Here is a 27,591-nt window from a genome sequence, read left to right as displayed (position 1 = left end):
TTAAAAAAAAACGCACAAAATCGAAAGCGAGACTTGCAAAAATCAAATCTGCGCTAATACTACATAATTGGTTAAGTGTAAATTAAGGATTTAAGTAGGTTCTATTTACGTCTACGTTTTGCAATTATTATTTGGCTGTTTAAGGTAATCAAGAGCGAAATAATCAAGAACCGAAGTGGGAGGAAACAATTTGCGTAGCGTAAATGTTCTTTTAGTAATTCTTCGTCGTCTTTTTCTCCCTATACAATGTATATACTTTTCTTTAAATGTGTATAATATTGTCCTAAAAGCCTTAAAAAATATGACGCAGCGGCCTGCAATTCTACATATGCCTATATATAGCCTGTATATATACCATAATCGCACATAATTTCTCGGTAGAGCAAAAGGAACACAAGCAAAAGCCATGTGAAGAAGGACACAATGTAAAATGATATCATATCTCTTAATATCTCTCGCCTCGAGCATTCGACATGCATCATTAAAAATTAGTTCGTTTTATAGCGGTTTCCGTTTCCGTTTCCATTTCGGGTTCGGTTTCCGTTTCCGTTTGGTGTTGGGAGGTTTTTTCTTGGATTTAAGATTTTTGGGTGGCTGGAGGAGGCTGGCTATACGTACAATTTCTATGTTTTCTGTATATTTGCTTTAGGTACATAACAGTTCTTTATATTGTATGGTGTGTGTGTGGCTGCCTTGTTTATCGTTCTACGTTACTCCGTACTCTCCCCATTTCGTTAGCTACATTAGTTAGGTGCGTTGAGTGTCTCCATTCCGGATCCGTACTGCATGCCCACCGACATGGTGAAGAGCCACGCCACCGCCAGCAGACTGCTGCCGAGCAGATCGCCCAAGGCCGTCAGGTAGGGTATGGCCGAGTTATCCGGATCGATCTTCCACTTCCACATCGCGTGCACAATGATGTGGGCAATATACAGCAGCAGCATCACCTGAAACGATCGCAGCACATTAGCGAGTGTGTTTTCGAAGGGTTTACAATGACATAAACATATGTGTGTACATATATCAGCAAACGGCCTTATCATATTCGTAACTCACCTGAACCAAACTGGCGGTCAGATAGGAAAGCACAAACACCCAGGTGACCGTCGAGGTGCTATAGTTTATATAGTCAGCAGCAAAGATGAACAGAACATTGCCGGGTATGGACATGGCAATAAGTATCCTCGCTGTCTTCGCATAGGGAACTGAATGAAGAGCATAAATGAATAATAACCTATTCAGTTACCAAATGCGATTGAGACCTACCTCCTTTGAAGAGCGCCCGCCAAGGCCACTCGAAGATCTGCGTGTGCGGTGGTATAATCCCGATAATTGAGCTCTGGTGCAGCATTGTGGATATCTTGCTGGCCTGCACCGATACCAGATTGCCGCCGATTCCGTTGATGATCGGTTGAAACACTACGAATCCATTAAACACCTCGACGGCGGCATCCAACACAAGGCCACCCAGACTGTAATGAGATGATGGAATGATCAGTAATCGTATCAGTTAAATACAGTCAGTCAGTAGTTGCACTTTAACCCATTGTCAACGATTCATTTGACTCCAAATCACATTTTAATTTTGATTCGAACACACTCAAGTGTGTTTGTCTTTTGAAGTTCTATTGCCGCAAATTTCCCAGTCATGGCGAGTAATTAAGCCCGGGAATTCAAATCCTAATGCTGAATTCTAATTATAAGAGCGCTTGACCTGTCACCAAACACGAGTCAGGGACATCCAACCGTGCGAATGGTTCCCATGGTCTCGGCTACTTATTACTCCCCACAAAAACAATCGCCTGGACATGATTGGGCATTAAATGAAACGGTCTGATATATCTAAATATAGCGGGCAACTTGACGTCTGTTCTGCTTATCATGGTACCCCAATTTTGTTGTTCCTAAGACTCGAGAGTCCATCATTCGATCCGATCCGATCGAATCGAATTGATTTCGCAGAGTGCGCAGTTCGTAGTTCCCAGTTCTTAGTACGCAGTACGTACCCACTTATGCAGAGGGCCGAGAGGACGGGCACCCATCCGCTCTTTAGCACCGGCCGCGTGTACTCGTTCCTCAGCACGATCATCACCCACATGGGCAACAGCACCAGGTAGCAGGTGACCACGATGAATGTGATCCACAGGTGCGTTTCTGTGCGAAAAGTAACAGCCATTAGTTAGATATACAAATGGATAATATAATATAATATAGACACATACTGATATGATCGTACAGCAGCGAGGCGATAAAGGAGAGCAAACTGATGGACACCACGTCACCAATGGAGGCGGCCAACGGCGTGGCCAGGTTGTCCGGATTGAGGCGGTACTTCTGCGAGAACAGGATTACAGCCACCAAAACGAAGTCTAAAAAGAGAGGACATTGATATAATATAGAGGGAATGGCATGGAAAAGTAGCAGGTGCCATCCTACCCAGCACAAAGCACGACGAGGTGGCCGTGAACATGGCCGAGGCAGTCAGCAGCATCATGTTCTCGAAATAGAAGTCGCCGGTCATGGCCGCGCCCACGCTGACCGCAAACATGGCCACCAGAAAGGAGGCCACCGTCGCCTGGACCTGCACCAGTGCTATGTTCCCCACTATCATCCGTATCACGCCCTGCCTGCTGGTCATGTTGCCCAGATTCACTTGCGTGGACAGACGCGATGCCAGGCACATGTCCAGGTTGCCCTTCAGACCCAAGAGCGCCGGCACCAGGATGAACAGCTCGCTTACGTTCTTGAAGACATACCATTTCTGGGAAAAGTGGGCGTGAGAAAAGGATCATTTTACAATAACTTATTAACAAGTAATTATATTTTTTCGTTGAGAACCTTATTCAAATGCACCTTCTCATATTCCCAATTAAGTTCTAAAGCAAATATTCGAGCACATTTATGGCCCACCAATAAATCTCCTCCAGATCTAACCAATATTTTCAGTTCGTTTCGGGCATTGGCCGCCTGTAACTGGCTGAGTCTCCAGTTTGGCCCACAAGTTTTACCATCAATTAGCGGGCAAATTAAACGTTAACTATCTAACACGCATATGAATATACATATACTTCACAGCCATAAATAAAACATTCTAAAAGGAATTGTGCCAATTCACCAAGTACACAAATCGTGGGGAAAGGTTTAAAAATAGCCGAGCTCTGTCTGCTTTCTGTTTGATTGAGTGGCTCTTGAAGTCTTGAATCTCGCACAGATTGTTTAAGTATTATGCGTACTTATGGCTGATTTCTAATTTTATCACGCGGCTTCATCGCACAGGATTATTGATGAAGCAAAGCCATAAAGTGTCCCTATCTGCATAATTGTAATTGCTGTAATTTGTTGGCCTTATCAAACGGTGACATATGTTTGCAAATAGAAAAAATATTGTCACTTCTCATAATAATTCGATTTACCTACGCATTTGTTTACTCCTCTGCTGCTTGGAACTTTCCCACACAATAAGTTGAATTGAGCTCAAATGTGCAATTAACTATTTTGCGATTTACTTTGTACTTGACTTGGTGTAAAACCCATTTCAGTGCCCCATTCCACGGAGCAAATTTTTGCAATTTTACAATTTAATTTGGCGTAATTAACGCTATCGTTTCTATTCGCCTTTCTTAGCGTTTGTGCTTATCGGACTGAAGGGAGATTAAATACCTTAAACTGTATCAGTTTACCAAGCCTATTATATGGCAATTTAATTATATTCAAAGCTGTCTAATTGATGGATGCATACACAAAGTGGGGGAAGTACATTTGTTTCTAAGTATAACTATTCGAGCATCTTATGTTATTATTGCTTCTATTTCATATTCACATATTATTGATTTTAGCTAATGGACTCACCTCAACGCGTCCCAGAACAATGCCAGCTCCGATGGTGCCAATCCCGGCCAGAAAGAACGGAATGGATACCTGCAGCAGGATAGTCGTCCACTTCTCCTGCTTGATGCCGGGTCGATTGAGCGCCAACTTCTCCTCGGAGCTGCCATTGATGCCGGCAATGCTGGAGGCATCCGCTGCCACCAGGGCACCCGATCCGATACCGCCATTGCCTCCGCCGCCGCCACCTGCTCCTCCTGCTCCGCCGCCGCCGCCGCCGCCGCTCACCGCTCCAGGATCCGGTTCGGAGGATGCTATGGACGTCGTGATGATTGAGCTTAGTGAACCGGTTGTCGAATGTGGTAAGCCCGACAATTTCTCATTGTCGGGATCTGGGTTTTCGATCGGATTATTTTTTTTGTGAGGGGAAGAAACGAAACGAAACGAAAGAAGAGGATTGCAAGATGCGGGTTAGTTTCGGGGAACAAGGCGCAGATCGTAGATTAGGTGTGTTCCAAGTGGGTCGCCGGATTAGGTGCTCGGGTCTCTCTCTCGTACATGGCTACTACTGCTATATATCATATAAGTAATTGTTGCATGCATTATATATATAGACTAGCGCCAGTGCTCGAGTGTGCGTATGTGTGGCATGCATCTAATTTTAGCAGTATTATGCAATTAGCAAGGCAATTAATTAACAATGCTATAAATTAAGCATCTACACGTATAACAATCTATGTGCTTGTGTCTCTGATTTTCTGTGTTTTATTCATTTCAGTTTTTTTTCGACAGTCTCCAGGTGGAGTCTTCTTCAAGCAGAAGCAAAAAAAGAGGCAAAAAAACTCGTTTGATTAGAATTCTCGCATATTTATTTGCGTTTTCGGTTTCTGTGTCGACTCGCAGCCAAGTTCATAAACCACAAATCGTTCGTCCATAAACAAATTCGCAAGCCGCCGAGACAGCGACAATTAAACATCACGAAAATAACAATTAAGACTGCCATAATACAAGATGAATGGGTATAGACCATTGACTACCCCTTGAGTGTTGTTAGCTAAATGAGTTGAAAGTTGAATTGATATATATATGATATATTGAGTTTTCAGAATGCTGTATACCAAATTTCATATTTATAGCTTATTTGAACTGTGAGATCCAATCATTCTAGACTTCTAATAGGTCATATGGATGATAAGTTGGTTTAATCATATGTACTTGAACTAATAGAGATTCCTGAAACAGCATTGTGTATCATTAAAATACACATGCTCATAAAAACCTTATATACCGCATTTGGTTTGGATTAAGGATCAGTTTCCAGACGAAGTGGTAGCTTCGAATCGAGATATAGATACATATTACGGGTGAGGCGGAGCATGCATGATAATTGCTTGGTAAATATTCTGTGGGTTTTAATCGCAAATAGTCGAGACATTCGCAAGCCAGGGCGATTATTGCATGGGATTAATGTAATATAAAAAGGAGTATAAAGAATATGGATATATGGATACGAAGGTAAATATGTTGTAAAGTGAACAAAAAAGGGGAAACCAGTCTGGACGCTTAAATATAAATATTTGCATATCAAGAGTAAATACAAAAGATAGTAAGATAAAGTCAGCGACAGAGCGAGAAAGATTTAGAGGGAGAGCGAGTGAGAGAGAGAGAGATAGAGCGCAAAGAAATCAAGGAAAGATTCAACAATACCGATGGTGTTGTTTCTCTAGTGTTTTAGTGTGACCAAAACCTCATAATTCCCCAAAAAGGCCTATCTACACGAGAGCGCCGAGTGTTGCCGCCTTCTGTTCGATGTTGTTGTGGAACATGTGGAACTTATTTGATTTCATCGTGTTGGATTTTTCTCAACGGGGGGAGGTTGGCTTTTATACTTTTATACTTTCGTATACTTTCACTCACCGTTTCCATTGAAAATGGTAAACAATCTGTATTTATCATCCGGTGCCACATCTAGCGGTGTTGTTGCTGTCAGTGTGGACAACTGTTGTTGGTATATTGGTGGTGTGGCATATGCAGATGGTGGCGTTGTTGATGCTGTGTTGTTGTTGTTGTTATTATTATTGGTATTATTGTTGTTATTGTTGTTGAAGAGGCCAATGTTAATGGTGGTGGGCGGGGGATCATCGCCAGCATTATCGCTGATCGCTTGCGGATTAACGTAGCCCGATAAACGACGCACATTCAGTGGCGTCAGGCGGTGTTTCAGCTCATTTGGTTGTGTGGCTCGTGTGGATGGTGTTGGTGTGGATGGTGTTGTGGTTCCTGTTGCCGTGGCTGGTGTCTGTGTGTCTGCGGATGCTGGTTGGCTGGGATTGTGCGGCAAGTTTGTCTGTTCGTTGGGCAGCGACATTTTAGCATTGGTTTGGCCTGTCTTCGTCCGTCTGGTCGTCGTGTGTGGGGGTCTTTATGTGTCGGTGTAGAGCAGCCCCAAACGGCGGGCGTGCATGCGTGTGTCTGTTCGTGTGCGGGGGACTTCTCTCAAGCCAGTATTCGCAAATACAACTCATCGACTAAGCTACTAATATTTGAACTAAATCCTGAGTGTCTAGGCTTTGAAACTATATGTTTGCTTAAAATCAACGGAAACTAAACATTCAACACAAATTATAAGCTGTGCTCTAATAAATATAGTTTTTTGTTTTTTTTTTTTAGATTTACTTGTCTATGGGTTTTGCATACTTTTTGTTTTGGTTTTTTTCTTTCTATTTTTTTTTTTCAACCTATGACTAAACACAAAAAAAGATATCACAAGATGGTTTTGTTTTTAGATAAATAATATATAATAAGTTAAGAATTATGGAAAGTGCATTGATTGCTGTTCAGTATTACGTAGGCTTACGCTTCTTTCGGTTTTTTGTTTAAGGAATGAATGAAGAATACAAATCGGAACAAGAATTGAAAGAATCCGGAGAATCGTTTGGTTTACATTTTATTGAAAATGTGGGGAATGTTGGGGCGCCGTGTGTCTGTCGCAGGATGTGTGCGTCGTAATGTCCGTGGTTTTTGGGGGCCAGGATGTCGTACTACTGGGGATAGTGAGAGGTAGTAGGTAGTAGGTAGTAGGTAGAAGGACTGAGGCTGAGGTCGAGGTTGAGAGGTTGAGCTTAGTCACCGGACCGTTGATATGGCTGCAAGGCAACAATAACAACGCATTTGGTTTATTTCCTGTTTAAGGTATGCATTAAAATCGATTTTAATAGTAACTACTAGATCGGCTGGAACGTGGAATCAATGTAAATCAAGAAAAGCAACAAAAGATCGGGTCACAAGTCTACAAAAAAGCGACAACAATTTGTTTTCGGTTTGGAAAAGTCGAAAGGTTTATGCCGTATATCCTCCTTTAAGGAAAGAAACGCAATTTTTTGAAATTTACTACAAGTTGTATGCTTTTCGCTCATTCAGAGCTTAAGTTAACAATATAATACGTTGAAAATTGAAATTAATGATGTAGATTATTAATTTTTTCAATAGATTACAAATGAAGCCTTCGATTAATTTCCTGACTCCGATTATTTTCTGCGAAAATGCGCCTCTGACCTGCCCGAACATTTTATTTGGAACTTCCGCATGGCCGAGGAACCGAAAGGCCATGACCAAGATATAGTTAGCAAACTTTTTGGTGTTCGTTTTTTGAACCTGTTTGCTAACCGTTTTCGAGATCGTTTTTGCATTTGTGTGTCGATGTTTGGCCGCACGATGAGATGAGTTGGAGAAAAGGGAATCGCCAAGTTTTCCAGTTTGTTTGCAGTCCAATAAAAGTGCAATTGCTCTTCTAACTTATTTTGTTTATTTTTTTTTTTTTTGCTGAATAAAAGTCTATATAAAGTCTTGACAACATCTCCAGAGCCACTCACACGCCAGTCGGCGATAAGATTTTAATATTGCTTATTTGCCAACGCGTTGACAACAGTTGGACACAATAAATTGCCGCCACTTGGCTTTGACAACCAGAAACCACATTCATACATATCGACAATACCGTTGACAGCGATTATTGAGAATCGATTCTACATATATTGAATGATCCACTCGAGACTAGTAAAGGGTTTTTACGCGATTTTTCCTTATCGCCGTGAAGTGAAAGCCTTGCGCTCGCAATTCAATATCACGTCACAAATCAGGCCCACGCGTCGGCTACGTAGCAGAAAAAAAATATATATGTATATACAACTTGATAAGTGCAGCAAATAGCTTATGGCACCTGCATGTTGGCCTTATCTTTATCTAGATGCTCTTCAAAATGTCGCCATAAAACGCAGGAGAAGGTGCCATAAATTGTCAAGATCATCGCATAAAATAAGCAATTGTATATGATTGTGGTTAGGAAGTTAATAGTAGTAGAAGTCCTTAAATCTTTTATCAATAAATTATTGAACACAATCACGGAGTCATGAAAAGTTCCCCCGGCCATTGATAAAAACGCTGGTTAAACCTTACAACAAATGCCATAAATTACTATTTCTGACTAAAATCGTTGCTGACTAAGACGTTTCCGATTGCAAACGGTGCTAATGTGTTGTTTTCTTTTTCTAAAATAGTTTCTGAGACTAATCTTATCGGTTAGCAATCCTATGCGATTACCGCTGATTAGTGGGAAATGGTCGAGAAAGCCGCACGGAGTAGGGACTTTGCAACAATCATCTGTAAACAAAACAACCAGCGACGGAAGGAAATCTTGCAACGTTGTGGAAAACACACTTGTCAACGAGACAGCAGCTGATAATAATGGAAATGCATATAATGACAGCGAAAACATTCCGCATCAATGGTAAATTCAATATTTAAATTGTCAATTCATTTGTCACTTTCTTGTCAGGTGTTAAGCGATAAGCTTTCTTTACCTTTGCACCGTCTGATTCACAGCGGTTTATTCTGGGATATGGAAAATTTATGACTATCGAGATAGTATAACGGCATGGTTTCATATCAAGAAGTTACGATTTCTTACGACTTCTTATCCAACAAGTAGCGCCAAATCAATTCTGAAATATATTTCACCCACAAACAGCAGTCAATTTGGTTGTAAAAGAACAAAAAAAAAAAAAAAAAACTATAAAGTCAACTATTGATTATTTACCACAACCCGATAAGCTTATCATGGGCCCAGCACAACTTTAGACTGATCGAATAACGAAGGGCAATCCAAACTATATTTACGTTACGTATACGCAGCGTGCCCACAAATAGCTGGTAAGTTAATTTCAAAATTGTCTATGTAAAATAGTTATACTTTAAATGCACAAAACAGTTCTAGCGGCAATAAATCACAGTAACCGAAAAAAAAGACAGCGAAAAGAAAGAATTAAGTAAAAATTACGTATACGCAGTGTTTCCCAAGCGACAACAGATTTTTTTCAAGTTCAAAGTCAAGACAAAAACCGAAACACGTGGGCTGATGGGCGCGTGTGGGCGTGGCAGTTGGCTTGGGGTCTTAATTTTCAATATCATTCCTTTTCTCCCCCGACTGTTTGCATGCGGAACTGAGAAACGCAATTATATGGCCGGCGGATCGGTGGGGCATATAAATGCACCTTGATTAGTGGATCAGCCGCCGGCGCAAAAATTCGCCGGCAATCCAAAACACAATCGATCGATCGATCGATCCTCAATAGACTTTGCCGCCTTTCGGTCTTGGTTTCTGCCCACTTTTTCTTATCGATTGGAGCAGCGGTGACCAATTGATTTTCAATGGTTATTGTTTTACGATTCACCCGCTTAAATGTCAAAAGTTGTATTCATACCATGTTGTTGTCTTTTTCCTTGTTGGGTTTTGGTTTTCTGTTCGCAGACGATATGTCTGCGAAATTCCAGTTGGGTATGGAAATTTACAGAATGCCAAGATCAGGTTTTATTCGGAACCAGTTGCAATTGTGCATGGTCTAAACTGAACTAGTTCACTTCTTTGTTTTTTGGAAATAAATGCATATTTTTAAGGTATATTAAATGAGAGATATATGTGAGTACAAAAGAATATACATTCATATTTATTTATTCACAAAGCCAAAGAAATATTCAGATTTAGGTAAATTTCCAAACATTAAAAACTAAATCAGGTTTCAAAGTGGCAAAACGAGAGTTTTAGACCCAATAAATTAACTAAAAACTAGTTCAGCTTTTTAAGGCTAGCACGAGTCCAGAAAGAAATCTGGATTAAAATTACTTAGGTAATTGCGATATATGCCATAAACTAAAACAAACTGAAAAGTAAGTGCAGCCAAAATAGAACATAATTTGTTTATGGGCCCGGTCTTAAGAGATTTCAACCCACATATCTTGAGTCATAAAAATGTTTAGAAAAATATCCAGACAGTAAGCTTTGAATCCACAAGATAGTTTACGATGAGGCGCCCTACAATAAACTATTCCTATCTGAGGGCTTCACGATGTTTTTTTTTTATTATTATTTTTTTTTTAATTTTTTTTTTTTTTTTGGCTGATGTATATTATTATCTAGCGAAAATAAAATGCCATAAAACAAGCAATCTGAGCTGGTCAAGTTCCCAAGGTTGAAGTGAGAAGTCTGAAGCCAAAATTGATAATAAATCAATTAACTGGCATTTAATCACTTTCGTTTGAATTCTGCACAGCAGAAGATTAGATTGCAAGCAAAAGATTAATGATAGATCTCGCTATGTATATAATATATAAATAATGGAAACAATAAAAATCACAAGATTCGGCAAGATTTCTATGATTGGGAATACAAGTGTCCAAGTGGTCGGTCGGTCGGTCATATGGCGCACATTTAACCCAAGAATGCCCACAGTCATTGTCGGCATTAATTAGCAAAACGTGCGCTAAATATTAAATGTGCGATGATGCCCCGGGCTAATTTCTATTAAGAGCGCTTAAAAAGTCGCTGTGTTCGCTTCTCGTTCACATACATATAATGTAGACTCATATATGCATGTATGTATGTATGTACCATATAGGCGAGAACATATGTTTTATGATTAAATTGTTCCCAGGCTTCATTAAAAGCGATTTTTGCCCTCCTGTGCAAAAGTACTTTCGTACTAGGAAATGCATTTTAAATGGGCTCGGCTACCCTGAGTTACATATGCATGCAGGCATATGGGTTAGCCATTCATTCGATGACATTACATATCGATAAAATAATATATCGCATACCCATTAAATGTTAACTAGCCGGTATTTAGCATTTGAAACAGCAAACGTAATCCTCTTAGCGGGTTTGCCTATATATATCTATGATATATGTATATTTCTCACGAGTAAAACGTGCGACCCACTGGTCGGCTGAGTAATATACGAAAATATCATTAATTCATAATAAAAAGTGTGCATAAATATGCAAATCGTTCACGTGAACACAAGTTGGTCTCATCTCCCCGCCTCATTTGCATGCGATGTAAACGAACTCTGGCCAAAAGATAGAAAAAAGCAATCACATTCGAGATTGGAAACGCTTTTCATTTCATTTCATTTCATTTCATTTCAGTTCAGAGAGAATCATTTTCAGCGCCCTGGCAACAGATAAAAACTAAATAAACAAGTCTTTCATATGGGATTCGCTGCTGTTGTTTCGGTTTTATGACTTTTATTTTGTTTTATTGTTGCGCATGACGCAGGTGAAATCGAATTCGATTCTGGACACAATAATTTTTGGTTAATGAATCGCCTTGTCAGCCCTAGAGACCCAAAAAAAAAGTACATATATATCCGAGCGAAACAAACAAATTGTTTGGCCGTTAATTCGAAAACAAAATTATTATTTAGCCAAGTAATCAGCTAACCGGCTCGACTTTCATACGTACATACCTCTATATGTAATTCTTTCTAAGGTGTAAAGTGTAACGAAGTGAGATTGAAAAACTGGAAACGATTCCAAAACCGAAACTGTATCAAATGTCATTCAACTTGGCAACAATGCGTGAGCTCAGATCGGAGTTAAAGCAACAGGTGCCTGAACAATAAACAATAAACACATACCATACATATATGTTTATATACGTATAATTTGTTCATAACGAATCTAAGTCGTGGGAAGATTGGCTAGTGGAGGATGTCACCTGTGAGTGAATCACTTTGGCCGCCTGCCATTTATGGATTTCTTTCATTTTGAATACACATTATCAGCATTTTGGGTTGCGGATGATATAATCAATTAGATGGCTGAGTAATTTCGATCAAATTGTATTTATTTATCCCATTGAATCACTGCGTTGACAAATCGATAATTGGATGAGCACTTTTTGGGCGATGCAAACTCAAAGCAGTTGTTTTAGGTACTTTAAAAATAATGATTATTATTTTGAATTCAGAAAGTGTTTATTTTTAAAGTAATGAAGAACAAGTCAAGATTGATTGACGCCAGTTCTGTGTAAATTAATAAACAAGCTAATGGCAATTTTAATTTGCCTAAAGAGTCAGCAATCAAATTGATTTATTTAAAGGTGCGCTCTCAAGTTTCGACAAACTTGTATCCGACTTAATCAGATTAAAAGCAGTATTTATAAAACAACAAATTTGGAAAGTCATCGAGTGAATAGAAGCGTATTGTTTAAGCCAACTTAAGATGAATTGGTAATTACGATAATTAAGAAATTAAGAACTACAATGGAGTGTTAAATCCTATGAAAATCTGACCTTTGATGCTCGCACATTTCTGGGAATTCCCCGCCCCGCAAAAATTTGAGCTCCGTGCGACCCAGCGACGACCTTGCCCACCCAGTTACCCAGTTTGCAATCTGCAGCCGGCCAAGTTAGCGAAACCAAATCGAGTGAACGGCAGCAGTAGCTAACTGGCTGGCTAGAAATCAGATTGGAGCCCCAACGAAGCTCATTAGCCACACGCAGCAGTTGGGGGCACCTAGGTGTATCTCGATGCTGGTTGCGATCATGTCGGAAAATTGGGGAAGTCAGTGAATACACAAAAGGTAGATTCTCAAAGAGGGGGGAAAAGCAAATCCAATCAGAAACCCTAGAGGTGCAGACATTGAAACGCCTGCCAAAGCATAAAATCCAATTCCAAATGCAATTTGGCCGTGAAAACGAAATACCAGCAAACATAAATTAATTATTATTGTTAATAATAGATTTTTTCTTTTGTTTTGGTTTGGTTTTCTTCTTTGGATTAACTATGCATAAACCCAAAGCTTTTCAGCCTTTCGACGTTTGTAAAGCTTTATTTATATATTCATACACATTTTTTTGGTCAGTTAAGGTTGCTCTTCAAATACGTGTTCATACTATTTATAGTATTTTAATAACTTTGTTTTAAGCCTCAATTAGCGAAACGAAAGAAAACGGCATTAAATAACATTCGCGAATACAATTATTTGTGCTTTGATTTATGACTTGGAGTTTGCAGCTGATAAATGAAGTGGGAAAATTCTTGCCGACTTCAATTAGTCCAATGTTAGTTGAAATACATAAACATGGCTAAAATAGTTGGAAATGCAAAGATCGTAGAGAAAGAGTTTCTGCCAGAGGAGTGAGATCATCTTAGGATCTGCTCAAGAAAATCGCTGTTCTAGGTGAAAAGAAATAAGAAATCCACGCAAACTGTAAACCATCGATCAATGACACACGATTGGCAAAGACCGAAATACAAAAAAAAAACAAAAAATAACTAAAAAGTGTTGGCCAAAACTTGTTGGCCAATTCGCTGCGAGTGGGAGAAACGACACGAAAGACTAGAAATATGAGATCCGAACGGATTCTGTTCCCAATTAACGGCAGTGCTAATGGTAATAGCAATAATGCCTTCAAGATTCCGATTCCATTGATTTCCGCCTTTCAACCTTTCGCTGCTGGATTGTACAAAATCTGGGCTTACTTTACTTCCTCGGGCGATTTTCAATTCACTGGGTTAATAGTATATTTTTGATCTTTTCTTTTTTTCCGCTTCTTTTTTTTCTTATTTTCTTTTCTTATTTTCTTTTATTTTTTTAACTTTTTTTTTGTGGTCACTTCTAGCACGTGTTTGTAACTACTGATTGAGGTATGTTTTGTACTGGTAATGACTTTTATTTTGTACTCTTTGTTTTGTCACAATAAAAAAATAATTGTTTTGACTTGAAGTCAAAAGTTTTTCGCGTGTCTTGTTTTAAGTTTTGAAAGGGCAACCTTTTGTGTTTTAGCTTTTCTTTTTCTTGTACTTTTTTGATGTATATATTTCTTTTTTCTGTTTGTTGTTTAGCTCGAATCGTGTGATCGTGGCGAAAAGCGTTGTCTGCACCGTCCGCCGGGATATCGCACACTGAATGTCCAAAGACGGCAAACACTTGTTATTATAACGCGTCAAAGCGTTTCCATTTAGCGCTGACTGCGACGCCGACCGCGGCAGCGACGCCGGCAGCGGGCTCATCGCTCGCGTCGAACAGAAAAACGGAAAAAAATATATACCATACATACATATATGTGTGAAATATAAATGACGATGCTGACGCCCGAATCTGGCCCGAATCAATAAGCCACTTGGGCCTGTCGTTGCTCTTGATAAGACGCGGACGCGAGCGTCGGCAGAGGCGGCGACTGCGACGCCGGCAGCGGCAGCGACAGGTGAGCGTTTACGCTCTCGAATCCACCTGTTATCAGCTGTGATCGGATATCGAGTGCATGAATGAAATCACAACAACATAACAACGTGGAAAGAAATCGAGTTATCAAAGTGCGGAGGCTTATTAGCAAATGATAAGGCAGAAGAATCTGCTCATCGAGTGAAAGGATCGTTGCTAAAAGAGATTTCTATTTTAAGCTATTGGTTCTAGCGAAGATGAAAGATAATCTTACAGTCTGAAGTTAAGTTGGTACCAAGATTATACTGATGATGCAAAAGGAACTAGCTGAAGATCAGCTAACTTATTTTAGTTAACAAGGATTTGCTTTTGTGGAAGAGGGTGTTGCAAAGAAAACCCCCTTCGTGAAGGTGCAACTGTAAATCCCCACAGAGATGATCCAGCGAAACACCTGCGCCGGCGTCTCTGCTGCTGCGACGCGACGCTCGTCGCGTAGACCGTTAGAACGAGGCAAAGCCGAAGAGATGAGATTACCCGAAGTCCACCACTTCGTGTCAAACTTCGTGACCGTTCGTGGCGATTCGTTGTAATTGACGATGATTTTTGACAGTTAGTTGGCTCATTATACGCGGGCAACGCGGCGTATGAGTGATGCGAACGCGTGATTCGAAACCGAGAATTATCCATGATTTACTATCACCTCAACCCTTTAGCCCCTTTTTTTTGGAGCATCTGCATCAGAAAATAATTCAATATTAAGTGTTAAGTGCAGGCAACACAAAGTTTTAATTTATAGGGACAACTAGGCGTATGAGTGATGCATCTCACGTTTTTACAAGTTAGACTAATAAATAAGCGAAATTTTCACTGCAACTAATGAGTGATGTCTGCTTGCTATCTTTGAAAATACATTTTAAGTTTTAACACTTGGTTAACTTAACTTTAGATTATCGAAACCAAATAGCAACACATTAGGTAAATTAATTTTTAATGACTTCTATGTACCACTGTGTATCTTAAAAAAACCGATTAACCGATTAGTTGAACGTACACCAATCGATTATACCAATAAACTAAAAGAGTTACGTAATTTTCCAAAGATTACTACCGTTGAAAATAAATAATTATTTTTAAGGTACATTCTAATCAAGAATCTTATTTGCTTTAATTGACAATTATTTTCGGACCGATATGACTGTTGACTGTTGATTGGGGGGCTTGTGACAAATTCATAGATTATTGTACCTATATAGATGTTAGATAATGGTTAAGATTTTTTAAATATAAAATGGAAATGCTTATGCAATAAATTTCCTTTAAATCGGATCATGATCCTCTGACAAAACCACTTACGTCTTGAAATAGATTACCAAACCAAAAATAGCTAACAAATATACAAACGTTTGACCCAGGGGTACAAAAAAAAGAGTTAAAAGAAAAAAAAACCAAGAGGGGGCCAACAAACAAGGAAAGTGTTTTAAACTTTGGCACTCGATTGTGAAGCACTCTCTCAAATTTGACAATTTATTTCTGTTTGGTATGTGCCAAGATTGAAACGACCAACATCTGTACTTGAATTTACTTGGATTTCGTATCGTTTTATTTCACTTACTTATTTTCGGAGCTTTTTTCATATTCATTTCATTTGTTTTTATTTCGATAGACAAAACTGGTTTTCCGCACCCGGATGAAATGTGCGAGAGAGTCCAAGTCGAAGAGCCGAAAACAAAACACCAAAAACGTACGCCCAAACATCTGGCATTTGGAATCTCGATTGGAAGCCGCCGCGGGGCTTTAATTAAGATTTGGATTCGGAATTGAGAATTGAATTCGCTTGGCTTTCAGGATGTTGTGAAGAGATCTCTCAATGGTTGACCGCATGAATGAACCGAAACGAATGGCGACGCGTTTACAAATAGTTTTTGATTATAAGCTTCAACGTCAACAAATTGTAAATGGTAAACCAATGTTTGCTTACTGTGATTGGAATCGCAACCGCGTATTTAGGACATCAATCTCTCGCCCTCTGCTTTTTTTTTATATCTTAAATCACTTGTAGATCTAGATTTAACCTTTAACTAGGTAATCTTTCTTTCCATCTGCTGAAACCGAACAAAGAGACAATTGATCGGAAAATATCCCCACCGGGGAATTCCCCGCACATGAGACATGCAATGCTTCTCGCCCAACCCCCTCGTTTATTTTTCCAGGTACAGTTGCCACCTGAACTCGAAACAGGGAAGTACAATATCGATCACAGGCGAGCAAATAGAACAATAAAATAAACAACAACAAACAACCTGACAAAAGATACATTTGCCGCTTATCACAGATACTATTCGTTTCGAATAGTTTATTTACATGCACATAGTTGACATCGCTGAGCTCGCTGGCTTTTTTCTTTGTAATTTTCCGTTGCTGAATTTCCCGAGGAAATTACTCAAATCGATTGGCAATTGATGAACTGCCGTTGGTTTTTCGAGAGTAAAGGTATATGTATGTAGAGATATATATATATATATATATCTTTTTTTTTCTGACCTGTTCAATCAAATTGCCTGTCAGCTAATTACGATCTACTATTTGCCGGCAGATCAGCGCCAGTTTCGTTAGTAAATTGTTTAAGTCTGCCCCTTTGTCGCATTTCCCCGCCCACAACTGAAACCCATTCCTAATCTACACATAAAAAAATAAATAATATGGAAAAAAAAAAATTATACTGCTAATCAGCTGATTGCCAGCTGTTTCATTGTACTGAGTGAATCCTTCTTTCTTTAAGTGTATCTAAAATACCATATAAATAAGGCCATGAACTTCTCGCGGTGTGGGTAAACCCTCAACTTGAACTAAGGATTGAGAGACTTGTTTTGAGCTTAGCACGCGATTGAAATAAAATTAGCAGCTGCAAATTGCAACATGAATTATTACGCTGACGTCCCTTGGCCTTGAACCACCCCCTTGAGCCACGCCCCCTGGCAGTCTTCACCTAAATACCAACCAATTATACAAATGTAATGAGCTTTAATTGTGTTTTTAGGGAAATAATTTGCTGCACAGCCGACTATTGACAGGTGTTTTATTGCCACAAGCGACCAATAAAACAATAAAATCGTTGCGAAAAAACCAGAAAAAAAAGAAAAAACTCCGAAGATGTGCTCGAGAGCTCATAACACAATCTTATCGTGCAAGATGTGCATATTAATTGCATACGAGAGCGACTATATCATCGCCTGACAAACGATTACATTATATTCTCCCGTGATTTCTCCACCGAAAAATGACTGAAATAATCGAGGGGGGAAAAAAAAACATGGGAGATACCAAAAGATACTTAGATAGAATACCGACAACCAATTTGGCTATGTCTTTATATGACTCATTGTGGTGTGGAGTATGCCTGGAATATCCAACAATTGATAGCTGGGAACACCCGTGGATGCCGCGGGATTTCGGGAACTTTCCAGTCGAATAACCCAAGGCGATTAAAAATGAGAAGATACTTTAGTTTATCACTTTGATTGAACTATATGCAGCAATGCAAATAATTGAAAGTTTATGGCCATAAAATCGTTCACCTAATAGTATTTTAATGGCAGGAGGCATAGGTTGTTCTTGGCGAATTTTTAATGAGTGTGGCACTTGAAAGCTGCCAAAAACTTTTTACATATATGTAGAATTGAAATATTGATGACTTCAAGGTAGTCAAGGTTTAGGGCGAATTGGATTCAAGGTAATATATACCTATAGTATAGTATTTTCCCCACATATTGGGGGTGCTTGCGTATGCGACAAAAAGAAAATTCAAGACCAAAACAACACTCGTAGGCCAAAGATAATGGCGGTTATCAACACTGTACTGTTTGGGTCACCTGAATAGGTTCTTTGACTCCGCCTGACCATGAGTGAATCAGGTATTATTGTCCGATGGTTCCGATCTGATCCCGCTAACCAGTCGGCTGAGCATTGAAAGCCGTTTAAGAGGCCACTGGGCGAGATAATGGTTATCGATCGATCGATCGAAATTGGCAGAATCGTGCTGGACATAAGTGCCTTCCGATGACGCAAAGTTAAAACCGAAAATCATAAGACACAGGCCCCCTTCCAGCGCCTCATCCTTTTGACCACTTGAGCGATACAATCGATCGGGAAAATGTGGGCTACCTTAAAGCCGGCAATAAAGATGCCCTAACTATTGAAAATATTACAAGCGTGCAATATTCCCTTTCCAACACTTCATTTCATTTCAGCTCTACTTGATAACTTCGTAGTTACTTTTATTTTGCATTAGCATGCTTCCTTGTTCTTTGTGTGACAAAAGCGTGATCTAAAGCGTGATTTCCTAGTGCATCGACCCTTCACAACACTTCGATAATAAAGGGTATTCCCTGGAAGCGTGCGTGAATTGCAATTGCGTCAAGTAAATGGCTTTATCCCGCCGATCGAGGCGTATTGTTCTGCCCTTTTCGGAGTAGTACCCCCCCTATTCACCTAGTCGAATGGATTCCGTGTTTCGATTTCATTTCCTTTGGCATTATCAGTTGTCACGTACATGGCAAAAAGTTATCTCTGGCATACAGCTCATACAAACTTGATCTTGATGTGAAGTACCGCAAGTGAAGTCCAGGAATCCGAAAGGGGGCGAAGATGCAGGGCTGGACACGGTGGAGACCTTGGAGTGGAGCCTGTGTTTACACAGAGCTACATATGTGAAGAATATGTACGTAGATACATTGTACATATGCGAATCTAATCGCAGGGGAACTTTGCACCAAATCTCTATTTTTAATTAAATCCAATAAGCACGTTTGCAGTCCGTAGAATTTAGATTTTAAGATACTGTTCTGTTGTTAAGAATCAGTTCTTTAATGACTTTTGACCAAATACACTTGAAGCCAACGACAGTTGAATGGTTTAACAAGTTATGTTTGATTGTTTGGATATCATTATTGGGATTCTGGCAGCCGTACCCGGAATCCTCGCCAGAAACGATGTGATTCCTATCACGTCGAGTGCATTCGCAGTGCTTCCCAGGTGTTTCTTCTTTTGTTTCTTCTTTGGGGTTTGTGCAACTTATCAGCGGGTTTAATCACGGCCAGCAACGAGGCTCTTTCTGATGTCGATTTCGGATTTTTTTTTTTTGAAGAGTGGAGACAAAAGCCAACGACACGCGTCATTTGCCTTGATTAGTATTCCCAGCCACAGATACAGATACAGATACCGATCGAGATACAGATACACCCCGCCTATAGATACGGATATGTGTGTGCGAGGCGTTTATGTAATGTTTTCTCGTTTGGCGTTTGAAATGTTTTTATTTAACTTTTTATTTTGGGTGGTTTGGCATCTGGCCTTGCCCCTGACCTTGGATTTTTAAACAATTGTCGGACGTGGTCGTTGACAAGTTAGCGCCACCACTGTCTTCTTATTGGATCACCTCATTATCACTTCCTCGTAAGCATTACAACTTTGAAGTGCGCAGCGATAGACGATCGAAAGTTACAATTAAAATTACTTAAAACCGTCATCCACTTTGTTTACTATCTTTAAGAATTCTCCGTAGATAATGATGTAAAGGGAACTTCCCAAACGAATGAAAATGATAAGATTATACAAAGTCTAAAAACTCCCATTCTATACAAAATGTAACTTATTGGAAAAAACGGAAGTTTCCAACAACTGCGATAGCAATTACTCTTCAACAACGCACAATGTAGTGAATGGCTTTACTAAGATAATATAATACAATTTTAGTACATTTTTGGACTTTCCAGAAGGGGTAAAAACTTAGCACTAAAATTTATTTTACACAAAAAAAGGTTAACGATTTTTGGCAAAAAAAAACTCAATTTTCATGTTGGCTTTTTTGGCGATAACTTGACTAAAAATGGCCACACAGTCAAAAGAATTACCGTTTTGTGCTCCTAATTACCAATACTAACCATCCCTATCACTTTTGGAGGGAATTTGAAAAATTATTTTTCGGCCAAATTTTCGCATTTTTTGTAAGGGGTTACATCATCAAAATTTGCGAAAAATGGCAAAAAATTACAATTTCCAAATTTGAATACAGTTCGCTAGGGAATTTTGTTACGAATTCAACGAGATATGACATTCCATATTTGGGCCATTATTTTCAATGTTATGCTTAAAATACCGATTATTTATTTTACAAAAAATCAGGGAAACGATTTTTGGCAAAAAACTCAATTTTCATGTTGGCTATTTTGGCTATAACTTGACTAAAAATGGCCACACAGTCAAAAGAATTACCGTTTTGTGCTCCTAATTACCAATACTAACCATCCCTATCACTTTTGAAAGGACTTTGAAAAATTAATTTTCCGCCAAATTTTCGCATTTTTTGTAAGGGGTTACATCATAAAAATTGGCAAAAAATTACAAAAAATTACAATTTCCAAATCTGAATACAGTTCGCTAGGGAATTTCGTTACGAATTCAACGAGATATGACATTCCATATTTGGGCCATTATTTTAAATGTTATGCTTAAAATACCGATTATTTATTTTACAAAAAATCAGGGAAACGAGTTTTGGCAAAAAACTCAATTTTCATGTTGGCTATTTTGGCTATAACTTGACTAAAAATGGCCACACAGTCAAAAGAATTACCGATTTGTGCCCCTAATTACCAATACTAACCATCCCTATCACTTTTGGAAGGACTTTGAAAAATTACTTTTCCGCCAAATTTTCGCATTTTTTGTAAGGGGTTACATCATTAAAATTTGCGAAAAATGGCAAAAAATTACAATTTCAAAGTTTGAATACAGTTCGCTAGGGAATTTCGTTACGAATTCAACGAGATATGACATTCCATATTTGGGCCATTATTTTAAATGTTATGCTTAAAATACCGATTATTTATTTTACAAAAAATCAGGGAAACGATTTTTGGCAAAAAACTCAATTTTCATGTTGGCTATTTTGGCTATAACTTGACTAAAAATGGCCACACAGTCAAAAGAATTACCGATTTGTGCCCCTAATTACCAATACTAACCATCCCTATCACTTTTGGAAGGACTTTGAAAAATTACTTTTCCGCCAAATTTTCGCATTTTTTGTAAGGGGTTACATCATAAAAATTGGCAAAAAATTACAAAAAATTACAATTTCAAAGTTTGAATACAGTTCGCTAGGGAATTTCGTTACGAATTCAACGAGATATGACATTCCATATTTGGGCCATTATTTTAAATGTTATGCTTAAAATACCGATTATTTATTTTAAAAAAATCAGGGAAACGATTTTTGGCAAAAAACTCAATTTTCATGTTGGCTATTTTGGCTATAACTTGACTAAAAATGGCCACACAGTCAAAAGAATTACCGTTTTGTGCTCCTAATTACCAATACTAACCATCCCTATCACTTTTGGAAGGACTTTGAAAAATTAATTTTCGGCCAAATTTTCGCAACGAGCTATAAGCTCAACGAGCTATAATATATGCAATTTGGACTATTATTTCAAATATTGTGATCACAATACTGATTATTTTGATAGCAAATAATTTTCGATATAACTTGGAAAGTGGTCTCATTTCCGATTCTGTTTCGTGAGTTTTCATTAATATGAGTCAATTCCAAAGCAATGCGATCAGCCGAAAATATTTCTATGGCCCAATGATATGGACAAAACAATTCGAAAGGCGCAGTTGAAGAAATCTAAGATTGAGGCAGGACTATACGATGTTTACCAATCACTAATCTTGACCCATGTGAAAAATGATTCACGAGCCCAAATTCGGGCATTCATTCATCCATAAATGACGGATATTATCTGGAATGGTACGACTGTAGACTGGTGCTTATCAACGGCATTATGGGGAAACCTCTATCAACGTCGAAAACAACAAACAATTCAAACGAATTGCGACGGAGCTTTATTATTTTACAATGCTCGCCGAAAGATGATCACCTTTTTTTGTTTGGATAACTCAATTCTCAGAGGGCAGCAAGCCGACTGTAAAAAGCGAACAGCAATGGCAATAAAAAAAAACGCAATTGTAAATTTGATAAAATAACCAAATGACAGTGTCAACAGTTCGCTGATTGCACAAGGAGTCAGATGCAAAGCGATAAATAATAGCAGACAAAATAGTCAAATTATTTAAGGGTTCTGTGGGCTAGCGCATCAAACAATGTTAGTCTAGTCAAAATAATTAGTGTAAAATTAAAAATGTAGAATGAAATTCCCTTTATAATTGAAATCAGTTGAGCAGAGATCGTATTTCCTCAGAAAATAAATGTTTTTCGTGCATAAAGCAGGCGTCAGAAATGTATTATCATAGCAAATGTCAGCAATTATTTGAGCAAACATGTTGTACCGAAGCAAACAAACAATTTGAAATCGACAATTCAAATTATTCTCTGTCAATTTTCTCTCCCTCTCAACTCTATGTGCTCACTTGCTTCCTAATTCATCAATTCTCTGAGGGATTTACAGACATACCTGCCTCACCGTTGCTTTCGTCATCACAGGTGTTCACGAGTCGGGCGTAACCGCAGTATGTGCCACGCCCACACCGCCCCACTCGGCTACCCAGCAGCCGATCCATAATTTCGTTTTATATCTTGAGATCGGCCAATCTATATCAATACTGATATAGCACAAAGTTGTCCTTGAATAGGCAGCCACATTTTTATAGAAAACAACACGAAAAAACAACCGATTTTTCGCCAAAAAAAAAAATTAAATTTTCTATTTCAAGTTTGATTAATTCCATCAACCAATTCTCAATGTCGACTAAGTTCCGACTGGCAGGGCCACAGTTTCTTATTTGATAGCTCCAGAAACGCGCTGTCTTGAATATCTCTATTTAAACACATGTGTTGTGTAGAAAACTCTCCCAAGGAATTAGTTTTTGTCTTCGAAAGAGCAGCAAAAACAAAAAGAAAAAAAAAGAATTTTTGGCAAGAAATGAAAGTGCGACGAGTTAGGGAAGTTCCACTGTACACGGTGCCTCAATATTTTCAAATCAGTAGCACTTTTAATGGCTTCAGGCTGTCGAAGTGGACCCAATTAATTAATTTATTTCCCATAGATCAATTTGCAGTGGGCTCCTAATTCCCCGCTGAGTTATCCAAAGACAACAAATGACGTTGTCTGTTAACTGGAAGCCAAAGATGAGGTGTTAATGCCAATATTGACGCGATTGTTTACCACGCAGCATGAATGCAGCACCACTGACGTCATAACGAGCACAATCGGACTTAGAAAGCTTTTGAGACACCTACGCAAAAAGACGCTGCTCATTCTGAGCACCCCGGATATACAGATGGGGTAGAATTAATAGCAACAGCAACCAAATATTCTAATTCTCTTTCAAACGCATTAAATCAATTGTTAATATGTATATATATTTTAAAAACAGGTCAGTATAGAAGTATATATGTATACACTATACCCATTCTGTTGCTATTTTTTCGAACGCGAGTGTACCCGTGTTAGTGGGCGCGTGTAAGCCCTTGAGCCCGAGATCGAAATGGCCAAAATCCACTCGAAAAGGGTAAACAAAGGCAGCGAAAAAAAGCCAGATAAATCGAAAATGATTAAACGCTCATGCGCTGGGCACTCAGAAAACCGTTATGCGCTGCTGCCCCTTAAAAAAATGTATGAATAAAAAACAAAAAAGGTTCAAAAGCCGACTATGGCAATGAAAATAAATAAACAAACAACAAATGCAACTGCAACTGGAAATGTTTGTAAACAATGCCGTGAAAAATAGGCCCCAACAACATAAAACTAAATGTTACTAGGCTAAGTTATTCAATGCACGATTCATTGGGCAAGTCATAACCTATAGAAGATATCGATTATGTTGCTCAATATGCACCAATGACGTGATACGACCATACAGCTTGGGTGCGGTTAATAGCATAGCTGCAGGATAATTTCATCGAATTTGTATTTCAAATTAATGATATAAATTTCTTATACATTCGAATAACATATGCATAAAGGCTATTAAAGGGTATTAATTTGTTTAACATGCTAGTTAGATGACCGCCGCTGTCGCTTACATGCAATCGATTTAACTCCGCATAAACAGCTGACTGCGCTGAACCGTTAAAGCCTCGTCATCTGGCAATGGCAATGAAAGTGCAACTGCAAGTGCCATTACAATATTGCAACCGAGCAGCCGATTGCAAAAACAAAAAAAATTACAACAAATAACAACGAACTAACAAATAGCCACTGGCGTGTTTACAGAAAATAAACAAATGGCACCAAGTTGGGAGTCAAGTGAAGTCGGGCCAACTCAAGCAAGAAGTTAAACGCCAAGCAGTACACTGCACTGCACTGCTTGCACGCTGGCCTTAAACTTTGCGTTTCAGGGCCACGCTAGCAAAACCAATTGTTAGCATAATGCAATTAGTGTAAAAATCAAACAAACTATAAATTAATACTTAGCATTACATTAATTGCTGCGAAATTCCCCTTTACTGCGTTCTAAAAATAGCGTGCAGCAAATTATGGGAAAATGCAATAAAAGATGTCAAAGCGAAACAAACAAACTAAAATAAACTTAAGTAAAACAAAAGGAAAACGTAGAGAGAGGCCTCTAGGAATTTGTTAAAAAATTAGTAGCGATTAGATTTACATTTCACAGTGGTGGCTGTGAAATTGCCAATTTCTGTCATTTAAAAAAGCTTAAAAATATGTAAATATATTTTATAAATAATATGGCAGTTAGAATTTGCAATAAATAAATGCATTTATTTGCACTCTGTTAGCCCCAAACAATAAATATAAACATAGAAAGTGTATTCAAGGTCGCCATTCAAATATTAAATTAGCGTTAGTAAATAAGGTTACACTAAATAAATGTCAATTAAACCAACCATATAAATGAGAGTTCAACTTAAGATATAAAGCAGTTAATTTAGCATCGGGTATTAAAGTTATTCGGGGTAAAGTGCAATAATATGGCGGACTTTGATAAGGTGGCAAAAATAGCTTACATATGGGCCGGCGGCGCATGCGGGTCTCATTTTTCTCGCCGCCACTGTGGGCACCGCTACTGTTAAACGGCTGCATCTTGCGACTGAGACAACAACAAGTGGTAAGCGGTATTTAACCGATTCGATTGGCAAAGCAAATACGTGAAAAGAAAAAAGAATCAAAAGAAAAGCAAGAATTTAAGTAAAGCAAAACTATAAAGACAAAGATAATAATTTTGGTGTTAAGGCAGCATTACACTTGTACGGTTCGAGCACACTGATATTTCGAATCAAATCACTTGAAAGGTTTTTCGAGACTGAATTTGTCGAGCTATTTTTAAAAGATCAACAACGAAATGTGTAGTACTGCCCTATTAATATATTTGCGGTTCTGCAAACCAGGCACTTCGCCGACAGATGGGTGTACCCAATAGTTGGATCCACGACTGTGTGCGGTTCGATTGAGTGAAGCTAATAAAATAACCGGTTCGTGGCAGCCAAACAAACAAGAACAGAAGATATTTCTCATGCACAATTCACTTTTGGCAAATGTTGCTTCGGATTCTCTTGGCCAGCGAAATTCTCTTTGTTTTGTTTGGACTGATGCTACTGCTCTATGCTTTACCTCTTCCCCTTTTTATTTCAGCAAAGACGCGACGAGCTAAAATGTTCGAAGGCAACTAAAAGCAGCAAACGGAAATACTTTGCCGCCGACCGGCAAACAATCGCATCAGAAAAAAAAAAAAAAAACAAAAGCAGAGAAGACAACTTTCGAGATGTTCCCGATTTCAGAAACTCACTGAGCTATTTTAAAGATGATTCACTTAATGTATGTATTTCTATACCATCAAACATTTCATTTCGCACATTTGTGAAATTACGTTAACATAATATTATCACACAGAACAAGATTATAAAAACAACATTTAGATGTTATAAGATACCATGCAATATCAGATATGAAGCTATAAAGACCTTGATATTTTGGAATACAAAGTGATGGTTTTTCGAAAACAGGAACGTCGATTTTTATCACATGAAGAGTTTAAGTCATTAATTCGTGTTTGAGGGACACATGTCAAGAACCGCGAGCGAGCGAGATGGAGCTAATGGAGCACTTATCTGGGAGCCCGACGACTCCGGTTCAAGAGACCTATATTTTTGTATTTTCTTTATTTTGTTTTTGGTGATAAGATAGTCGCGGGAACAGGATAGTTGTATAAGCGGTACATCGATAAGACGACCGACAATATATTGGCCGAATCATTTAATCAATTAATTGCTGACAAAAACGAGCCAAAGTTCGAAGGTCAGCAGACGACATTGCAAAAATGTCCGTGACATTGACCTCGGCACCTGGAAAATGAAATACCACCCAAAAAAAAAAGAACACCATATCTATGTCACCATTTGACCCAGTTAATCGAAAATCGTCAAATTAACGAAAAGGAATCAAAGAAATATTATTTCGTTGGGCCGTGTGAGGGAAAGAGAGGTGGCTCAAACAAGGCGAGACAGAGACGGGGCGAACACGCGTTCAACAAACTTGATTAACGGTTTATCGATTTGCCATCGCACTCGCACAAGCACGTGCTTTGTTTGTCGCTCCTATTGATTTTTACGGCATTGCATGGAAATGAAATAACTGCACATTTCTACTTCTTCCTTTTGTGCACTCCTTCCAATTTCATAACGTTGCTTGTTTGCATGTGTGTATCGCATGTACAAATGTCCATCGTTGTGTGTGGTTGAGTCCACGTGTGTTGTTTTTGTTAATGACTGTGATTTTCATATGTAAAACTCTTTGTTATTATTTTTCGATGAAAGAAGGAGGAAAACGAAACACATGAACATGGCGTAAAGTTAATGGAACACCGAGAGGAAATAGAAATCATAGTCGTTGCGTTTTGCACACTCGCAAGATAACCAACTAACGACATTTACTAACAATAAACAATAACATAACCTTACACGAGAACACAAAAAACACAAAAAAAAACAGGAAAACAAAAGGCACACACACATAGTCACACACTCACATCTCTTCCAGACAACTTTTGTCGCGGTAACAGCGCGAACTGGAAGTTTGCTCCTGGCTTCATTGACTCGCAATTTCGAACTGAGTCTGATGAGCCGCCGCTGGCAAGAACAACAATGCGCCGTGTGGAAAGCGGCATTTTCCACCCCCTAAAAAGCGGGCCAGCAACAACAAAAACGACAGTAACAAGAAGAACTTGAAGGTAACCGAAACTTTTGGGGATGACACGGAACAGATGATGCCGCTATCGATAGACGGCG

At 38.8% G+C, this 27,591-nt stretch overlaps 1 protein-coding gene and 1 long non-coding RNA gene across 7 annotated transcripts; one reads left to right on the top strand and one right to left on the bottom strand.

Annotated features, from left to right (window-relative positions):
- Positions 1–620: 620 nt before the first annotated feature.
- LOC117146545 (solute carrier family 41 member 2) lies at positions 621–27,523 on the bottom strand. 6 transcript variants are annotated; one of them, XM_033312838.1, is made up of 9 exons: positions 27,333–27,523; positions 25,315–25,397; positions 3,850–4,217; positions 2,437–2,761; positions 2,223–2,369; positions 2,007–2,154; positions 1,267–1,472; positions 1,057–1,205; positions 621–947 (listed from the first exon to the last, which is right to left on the bottom strand). In XM_033312838.1, the coding sequence occupies exons 2-9, from the start codon at positions 25,388–25,390 to the stop codon at positions 744–746; spliced, it is 1,623 nt and encodes a 540-aa protein (XP_033168729.1). In that variant the 5' UTR covers positions 25,391–25,397; positions 27,333–27,523; the 3' UTR covers positions 621–743. The 6 variants fall into 6 exon arrangements, with proteins under 6 accessions (XP_033168729.1, XP_033168733.1, XP_033168730.1 ...); XM_033312842.1 differs by having other exon boundaries at positions 3,850–4,139; positions 27,333–27,522; XM_033312839.1 differs by lacking the exon at positions 27,333–27,523 and adding an exon at positions 25,919–25,954.
- On the top strand, positions 25,364–26,056 carry LOC117146546. Its single transcript, XR_004459811.1, has 2 exons — positions 25,364–25,415; positions 25,940–26,056. It is a non-coding gene; the product is annotated as an uncharacterized LOC117146546 (long non-coding RNA).
- Positions 27,524–27,591: the final 68 nt, after the last annotated feature.

The sequence above is a fragment of the Drosophila mauritiana genome, chromosome X, assembly GCF_004382145.1.
Source record: "Drosophila mauritiana strain mau12 chromosome X, ASM438214v1, whole genome shotgun sequence".
Lineage (NCBI taxonomy): Eukaryota > Metazoa > Arthropoda > Insecta > Diptera > Drosophilidae > Drosophila > Drosophila mauritiana.
Note: the sequence above shows the minus strand (reverse complement) of the source record. Positions and strands in the feature narration are given on the sequence as shown.

Excerpts from the sequence above, each read along its gene's own strand:
- LOC117146545 (XM_033312836.1), bottom strand. The coding sequence starts at position 6,193 with ATGTCGCTGCCCAACGAACAGACAAACTTGCCGCACAATCCCAGCCAA. Across the intron at positions 4,218-5,742 it reads TACCATTTTCAATGGAAACG|ATCCCGACAATGAGAAATTG; the intron begins GTGAGTGAAAGT and ends TCGAAAACCCAG. Across the intron at positions 1,473-2,006 it reads TCGGCCCTCTGCATAAGTGG|TCTGGGTGGCCTTGTGTTGG; the intron begins GTACGTACTGCG and ends ATCTCATTACAG.